The sequence below is a fragment of the Trematomus bernacchii genome, unplaced genomic scaffold (genome assembly GCF_902827165.1).
Source record: "Trematomus bernacchii unplaced genomic scaffold, fTreBer1.1, whole genome shotgun sequence".
Lineage (NCBI taxonomy): Eukaryota > Metazoa > Chordata > Actinopteri > Perciformes > Nototheniidae > Trematomus > Trematomus bernacchii.
This window is the reverse complement of record NW_022988097.1, coordinates 2,776,358-2,785,031: the sequence shown is the minus strand read 5'-3', so window position 1 is coordinate 2,785,031 and position 8,674 is coordinate 2,776,358. Positions and strand designations below refer to the sequence as shown.

Here is an 8,674-nt window from a genome sequence, read left to right as displayed (position 1 = left end):
GTTGGACAGGAAAGCTGCATGAACACAACATCTCCATCCTAAAATTGTGCAAGTATTGGCATATTTTCAATCATTTGTGCAATCTTTGCAATCCTCTAAACACATTATGCGTAGCCTCACAATGTTCATATTAAGGCCTTAACTCACTGAAAGTTGCGTTTTTAGGTACACCATAAAGTGTCCAAACACGCACCAAATGTCCTATGAATTATGCCTTGAACTGCATGATGCACCTACTTCAACTGGTTTCAGATTTGTTGCGTCAAATGAGGACCCAACAACCCAAACCTTTGAAGGAGCTAAAAGGAATAAAAGGCCAATGGCAATGAGGACTATATACTATTAGACATAAACTATTAATACATATGAGGTAGGCTAAGTCCACCAACGAACATCAGTGAGTGTATTAAGTGCTTTTTAGTCCTAAAAAACTACTCCAACAGAGTGATACAGTCTTGTATCTGCCGTAATGCAACATGGCTGTACCGTGCAACACTGCTATGCAGTTGCAGGGCGTAACAATCTTTGATTTGCTAAGCACAGTCAGAAGTATTCATAGAACGATATGATCTCCATGCTTCTGAAAGCTGGTTAGGGTTTTGCAGTATTGTTGTAATGACAGAAGTCCAGTAACAGTTGCTTGTCCCATCAGGAATCAATCCCCATGCCCTGAACAAATCACCACGAGGAGGATCAGTCAGTTGGAATCCCATATGCTTCATACACATTCCCACATACACGTCTTCAATGTAAATAGCTTTAACATGTGCAGATGCCTCCAGTATCTTCTTGGGTAAATCCAGTGAGAACACATAGCCCAGTCCCAAGGTATACGGTGGGTATCTGGACCCAGAGAAGGCAGAATAGGGCAAAAACCACTTCGATGTACGGTCTCTTATAACAAAAGCATTCCTCGCAACCATTCCTGTCATGTAAAGTTGTTTGGGGGCTTTCAAAAGCAAGTCAACAAGGTTGTGGACATTGAGGAACATGTCCGAGTCTACCTTCATGGCATAGGGGGTGTTGGGGCAATGGGAGCCAAGCCATTCGAACATGACCATGGTTTTAATGGTGAGGTTATTATAGCTGTCCAAAAAGTCACTCTGGAGAATATCATGATGTCTCTGGCTTTCCTCTAACACCTACAGAGGGGGACATAGGAGACACAGTTTAAAATTAGTTAAACTTAGTCAAACTGTTCTTTTTTTACATATCCAGCAGATACAGAGCAACATTAGCCGCTTTTACACCAAGTACTTTGCCGTACTTAGTGCCGGCACTTAGTGCCCGGCACTTAGTACCCCCATGGAACTAAGTACAGATCGCGTTCACACCGGAATAAGTTCCCTGAGGGAAGAGTACGCAAATGAAGCCGCTGACGTCACTTCTTCTTCTTCTGCTTTGGGTTTACTGGCAGGCCGCAAACCACTTCACGGCGTATACTGCCACCCGAAGTCCCCGGCCAGAAGTCCCCGGAGTTGGGGACTGGCTTCAGTAGAAGCTGCTGGGACTCCCAGCAGCTTCTACTGAAGCCTTCCGAGTAAATCGCCAGAATGCCGACACCTCCTCATCACTCCACCGCTCCCATGTTTTTTTTTGTGGTGCCATAAGTTATTCTCTCTCCGTTGGTGCGCGGGGCTAATGCTAATGCTAATAATGCTAATGCCAGCAAATACAATGGCGGCTTCACAAAACTTTTCAGAGTTCTACGGGGCGTGGTTTGCAGTTCGCCCAGCCAATCGAAATTGGTACTTTTTTCTCCCCAGGATAGTACCACCTCTCTAGCAGGCACTAAAAATGGGGGTAAATGTTCTCGGAACTAAGTACTCTTTTTGGTGTGAACGCAAAATTCCAGGCACTAACGGAACTAAACAGGAAAAGTACGGGGAAAAGTATTCCGGTGTGAACGCGCCTAATAGCATTCATTTGGAGTTGTGTTGCTGGTGAGCTGTTGAAGGTAAGTCAATATTCCCTCTCTTTTCAGCTGTGGTATTCTGGTCTTTGTACACTAATCTCTATCAACAGATATCTATAATTGCAGATATACAATTAGGTCCTAGAAGTCTCAGTCTCACATTAGACAATATGTTTCGAGATCAATAATAGAAATGCAGTTTGATTTCATACCAATAAACACCTGTAATGCTCTTTCCCTCTGTTCTTATAAGGTACTGTCTTATGTGGTTGAAAGGGATAGGAAAAGGGAAATCAGGAACTTGTAATGAGTCAGCTCACTTGCTCCTTGGAGGTTGCAGTCCCATCTTCCTCTTTGGACAGTCCCAGCAGGAAGTAGTGGCTCACGACCTGACCCAGCACTGTGGTTTCTCTCCCCCATGTGTTACGGATTGTGTCACGGGCCTCTCTGTTGTGGGGTGCGACTGGAATCACAAGGACTAAGAATGGGCTTTCCTGCAAACATCTATGGGGTTCGTCCAATATGAATCGATACCTGTGCGGGTAAGGCACAAAGTACGCTGAAGAATCCTCTGGTGGTGAAGTCTGTAAGCAGAGAAGGTTGGTATTTTTTTAATGATGCAACTCAATAGAACATGATTTATCATACTATTTCTTTTTTTTCCCTGCATTCATATTAAAAGACAACTAAGGCAGTATAAAGATTTGTTAAGACAAGAGGCAAAATTAAATAAAACAAATCGACTCTTTGGACCCTTTTCTTTGCAAAAATGCCGGCTCAAAAGATAGTTTTGCGTTCTGTTTGAACACACCAATCTCTTGCATTGACACAAAATCTCTTGTATTACAAAATATTCCTTGACTCAAATACGTTTATACAGTTCTGTGAAAACTCCATGAAGTGCGATACTACAGATGAGTCATCAAAAAGAAACCTATTATGAGCTCAACAGAACAACATGTGTTGTGTATGAGTTTTTCTTTGCCTCAATCATTTTGACAGTTGACTAAATATACTCACGCTGTCATCGTCGTAAGATTGGCTTGACCTTAACCTTGTCCAAAACTTTAAAGGCCATGACACTTGGGGGTTCGAAATGTAGAAAGTTAACATAAACGTTCCCAACATCAGGATCATTGTCAAAATACACCACCACCACCGTTTAGCTCTTGTCCATGGAGTTTTTTCACTGCAAGGACAAAAGTGAAAATGTATATCTTTAATGACTCTTATATGCAAACCAAAAGCACTTCACCATCCATTAGTGTGTGGGAGAGAAACTGTGTAATTTAAGCCATTTCAGACCATTTACATGCACAAAAACCTATATAACAAAGGAAAGGGAAAACCCAAATAAGCATAATAGGGCATATTTTTCTACATGGTTCCCTGTCTTCATTTATTAACATAATTAATTCAATGAAGCCTATCAGTAACTTATGAAACGGCAACATTATCTATTAACGATGAAACAACAGGAGGAAACACACTCAAATTGTTCCTCTGCGATACATTTTCTTTAATTTAAAAGTGTTGATACTCATTTTCCTGTCACATGACTTTTGTTAGTGTGTTGGTTAAGGTTAACTGAATTTGCGTTGAATCAGAGACAAGCTTTACATAATCTACACTGAGCAACAGAACTGTTCTACATTAAAACATACAGAAGTAAACTCTTACATAAATCATTCTCTCATGACATAAAGCTGTCATTAGGGTTAAAAACATGTTGTGGGTGTTCCCATGTAATACTTTAAGCTATGTCTCTAGCTATGTACAGGTTATAACAAGAGGCGCGTTCTACTTAGTCAGTACTTTTCCCACTTTAGTTCCGATATAGTTCCGAAATGTCGCGTTCACACCAAAAAGAGCCGGAACTAAAATGTGTTCAACAGAACCTTTTTACCCCCTTTTCCGTCCCTGCTAGAGAGCAGGTACTTTCGTGGGAGAAAAAGGTTCCTATGTCTGATTGGCTGGGCGGAATGCAAACCACGCCCCGTAAAACTCCCAAAAAGTTTTGTGAAGCCGCCATTTTATTATCCTCGCATTAGCATTATTAGCATTAGCATTAGCCCAGCGCACAAACGCAGAGAGACTAACTTATGGCAACACAAAATAAAACATGGGAGTGGTGGAGATGAGGTGTCGGTGTTCTGGCGATTTACTCGGAAGGCTTCAGTAGAAGCTGCTGGGAGTCCCAGCAGCTTCTACTGAAGCCAGTCCCCAACTCCGGGGACTTCCGGCCGGGGACTTCGGGTGGCAGTATACGCCGTGAAGTTGTTTGCGGCCTGCCAGTAAACCCAAAGCAGAAGAAGAAGAAGTGACGTCAGCGGCTTCATTTGACTAATCCTCACTCATGGACTTATTCCGGTGTGAACGCGATCTGAACTTAGTTCATGAGCACTAAAGAGTTCTCATGAACTAAGTTCTCATGAACCTTTGTGGGAAAAGTACTGCGGTGTGAAAGCGCCTAAGGACATTACATTACATTACATTACATGTCACTTGTTAGACGCTTTTATCCAAAGCGACTTACAGTCTTACAGCGACATGTAAGGACAATTGTGTCATCACTGTATGTTGAGAGGGTTCACATGGGACGAGCTGCAGAAATATCTTAGCTAAAGTCACGCTTTTAGGTAACTTTGAAAATGTTAAACATGCATTTATGAAATGTGTGCCAAAGCCTTTATGTGGGTAAGCAATATTTGGTATACTTGATCAGATTCAACTGATTTAAGATTAGGTAAATATCACACAAAAAACCCTCTTGCTTCAATTCAGAAATGTAGATCCAGTATACTACTGTATGGAAATGTTATAAATGTTGCATTTTTCTGTTATCAAATCAGGAAAATAGATTTTTTTGGTACTATCATTTACGTTATGAGATTTGTTTTCCTTGTTGGATACTCCATTACAGCCACAAAGTCATAAATGATAATAAGGATTAGCCTGAGATAAATCGCCAGACAAGATTTATTATCAAAGTGTTCATAATTAGGAAGTAAATAGCTCCTTGGACTTAACTGTGTGATCCTCTAAAGTCTATAAATGAACTGAATTCAAATCTGGGCTTACCTTTTGGAAAAAAAGCACTCCAGCATTTTCTAAAGGCAGAGGGATTTCTGTTGTGACAGCTACAGCGGGCTACTAGGTTTTCGAATGAGGACGTTGCTCTAGATGTCTAACTGTCCTTCCTGTATTGTGCTCTGTCGTGGTGTGTGTCAGACAAGCAAACTGAGCCTTCCAAGCACTGACAGCACACCGTTCTGAAATTATACATGTGAGGTCACGCAAGTTAAAAAAAGTGTTGGATGTGGTTAACAACAACAAGAAACTCATGAGTGTGTTTTGAATGGATGCATTGTCCACATGATTGAACCTGCAACTTCATAACCAGTTTCCATATCATTAAGAACACATTTAAGCACACTACCTCTTTCATTCTCACCTGGATTTTTTATATGTTTACATTTTTGTGTATTTTTTTCATCTGAACGTAAAAATGGTTTCCAATTTTGGTGTTTACGTAGCTAAAAGTTGTAGATTTAATAAAAAACTATAGAAAATATGGAAAATACATTACATTTGCTTATACAATGAGTCATATGGCAAGTTCAAATCAATATTTAAACATCTTTAGTAAGTAAATCATGATTTAATATTTCTTCCAAATCTTTCACAATAAAATCACTAAATGTAAAGGTCCCATGTCATGCTTTTCCGGTTATTACCCGTCCCCTTGTGTGTTATGAAGGTTTTTATGCATGTAAACGGTCTGCAGAGTCAAAACCCTCAAAGTACACCCTGTAGCGAGTAAAACTCTAACACAGAAAAGACCTGTCTATGCTGCCCCAGAACGCCTCGTTGGAGATTCATCTTTTTCCATTTGTTTCTGTGTTGGTCACAGCTCTACTGATAAGACACATGTGGTTAGTAAACATTGTTCTCAGAAGAAATCAGATAAATAAAGTATGACTTCAGTTTTCTGGTAACTTCAGTTGCATGAGGTTTATGATTAATAAGACAGTGACGCACTGGATGTAAGCTGTATGAAGAGATTTGATTGTATAAAATGTATGAGGAACTGCTGGCTACTTCTTTATGGCAAATGAGGTTGATGATATTTAAATGCACAAAGATTAAGATTAAGGAACTAAAACAGGAACACATAGAATGAACAGTTGGAGGAAGAGCTGTCATAGCCCAGTCTCCTACAAATATAACTACCATTCCACAGAATGTTTTTGTCTTTCCACCTTTTCCATTTCAACTGATATATTCCAACTACAACTTTTGGATTGGATTGATATTACATTTTGAACAGATATTCATGATCAGCAGATGATGAACCCTAGCGACTGGTGATCCCATAACTTTTCCTCTAGTGCCAACATGGTTAGGAAATGGTTTTAAGGGTTGGATGTATTGTCAAAACATTTTAAAGTTAAGCTTTAGTGTTGCTTTTTCTCCCCTCACGTAATCCTGTTTTAACCAGTTATGCCCCAAGCCTGTTTTTCAGGTCTCAGGCTCGAAAATGACATTCCCAGAACAAATGACTATATCTTCACTTCTAAAAGGGGTGAATAAATAAATAATCTTTTTTCTCAAAGCAATGATAAACCTGTGAGTTGGATGTAGAAAAGTCAGAATCAATATAGATGTTTTTATCTTAAAGTGGATGTATATATGTGCTATACATACGGTAGTGCTAAGTGTAGCACTAGTATTAACAGCCTTACTCTGCCATTTTGTTGAAAGGACAGTATTGTAAGTCCTGATATATATCCTCATTCCTTTTTTTCTTCCAAGGGTGATGTGGGTAAGGAGATGTACATCATTAAAGATGGCCAGCTGGCAGTGGTGGGGGAGGATGGAGTCACCCAGTTTGCTGTTCTGACATCAGGAAGCTGTTTCGGGGAAATCAGCATCTTGAACATCAGCGGCAGCAAGATGGGGAACCGTCGTACGGCTAACATCCGCAGTCTGGGATACTCAGACCTCTTCTGCCTTTCAAAACAAGACCTGATGGAGGCGCTTCAGGAGTTCCCCCATGCCAGGGCCCAGCTAGAGCAGAGGGGGCGGGACATCCTGCAGAAGGAGGGGCTTCTGGAGGAAGTGAGTGGGCTTGTTTGAGACAAGCGAGACCTGCGCAGACCTGCGCAATTGCAATCAACGTCTTGCTAGTGCGTTGCATGATGGTTAGTCATTTTGTCCGACTTGCTCAGGAGGCTCGCCTACATGAGACGTTGAAATCTCGCGGGACAAAGACGCCCGCAGACTTGAGAGCGAGGCGCGGCGAGGCGGCGCAGTTTCTCTCCACGGGCTGCGGAAGCGAAATGCTTGATGGGAAACGACTTGCTGGTATCTCGAGCTGAGCGCTCATTGGTGGTTTTTACCCCGTGCTGGTGATGAAACTCTCCATTGGCTCGGCAAAAGTGTGTTGTTGTTTTGTGTCAGTTTTACGTCGCCACTTCCATTCACATTTTTCATCATTGTTCCACAATGTTTATCATCATGAAATTAATATCTATATATTTGTATACTATACTTGCACTGCTTACCGTTGTCATACTTTATATATCTTAGCATATTCATACAACACACTGTTAATACTAGGCTAGGCTACTGTGTATATACAGTAGTGTATTCATACCCCTCACTGTTTATTCATCATTCAATTTATTCTATATTTTATTCTGTAGATTGTGTACATTACTTTTCACTTTACTGCTTTATGCACTCCTGGTTAGAAGCTAAACTGCATTTCGTTGTCTCAGTACCTGTAATCTGTGCAATAACAATAAAGTTGAATCTAATCTTGAGCAGGAACAAATGTATTTACTTAGTACATATCTGACATTAACGATTATACACATTTGTCCATTCTTTATCAATCAATGTTTATTTATATAGCCCAATATCACAAATGTTACATTTGTCTCAGTGGACTTCACAGTTTGTACAGAATATCAGTATGACAATACGACACCCTCTGTCCTTACGTTTCACATCATACAAGGAAAAACATCCAGAGAAAAACCCACAGTTTAAAGGGGAAATGGGAGAAACCTCAGGGAGAGCAACAGAGGAGGGATCCCTCTCCCAGGACGGACAGACGTGCAATAGATGCCGTGTGCATTTATAAATGTGGGAATAGAAAAAAGAATGTCACAAAATACTTACTGCGTTTTTTGTTAATTCGCAAAAATGTATGTACATAAATGTGTGCGTTTACGTATTACCGTATTATTTCATAGCTATTTTAAAGTTTGTTGGTTACTTAAAGGACACCTATCATGCTATATTTAAATGATATATTGTAGGGCCATACCTATATAAGGTATATTTATACGTTTCTGTTTTCAAAATACCAAACAGATCATGCATTTTAGCCATGCCTCATTTCGCTCTATTTGCTGTTCACCAGCACTGTTTTTGCACGGGGCTGATTCTGTGAGCTGCAGCTGACCACGCCCCCCTGCAGGAGAGGGGAGCCGTGCTCTGATGAAGTCAGAAGAGGGGGAGAAAAATAGATCTCCGTCCTCCGTGTTTTATTATATTATTATAGGCCGCAAACAACAAACTAGACTTTTGAAACTACAGGAAGATAAGGAGGACTTTTACAAAAAAGTAATAGAGATTGTTGTCCAGAAGGATAGCATGGACTTCATCTTCAAGTCAAGGTAAGACCACATTTGTAATGAAAATGGGATCTTACTAAGAAAGAACAATCTAATATTTAGATTTTGGGTA

At 40.4% G+C, this 8,674-nt stretch overlaps 1 protein-coding gene across 1 annotated transcript; it reads right to left on the bottom strand.

The window, feature by feature from the left end:
* Window positions 1-533: 533 nt before the first annotated feature.
* On the bottom strand, window positions 534-5,066 carry LOC117474983 (beta-1,3-galactosyltransferase 5-like). Its single transcript, XM_034121030.1, has 4 exons — window positions 4,997-5,066; window positions 2,936-3,104; window positions 2,236-2,499; window positions 534-1,142 (listed from the first exon to the last, which is right to left on the bottom strand). Exons 1-4 carry the CDS (start codon window positions 5,020-5,022, stop codon window positions 534-536), a joined length of 1,068 nt encoding a protein of 355 aa, XP_033976921.1. The 5' UTR covers window positions 5,023-5,066.
* Window positions 5,067-8,674: the final 3,608 nt, after the last annotated feature.

What these genes read in the sequence shown, in the direction of transcription:
- LOC117474983 (XM_034121030.1), bottom strand. Translation starts at nt 5,022, where the DNA reads ATGCTGGAGTGCTTTTTTTCCAAAAG. An exon ending in GAGTGCTTTTTTTCCAAAAG is followed by an intron (nt 3,105 to 4,996) that starts GTAAGCCCAGAT and finishes TTGTCCTTGCAG; the next exon opens with TGAAAAAACTCCATGGACAA. An exon ending in AATCTTACGACGATGACAGC is followed by an intron (nt 2,500 to 2,935) that starts GTGAGTATATTT and finishes CTCTGCTTACAG; the next exon opens with ACTTCACCACCAGAGGATTC.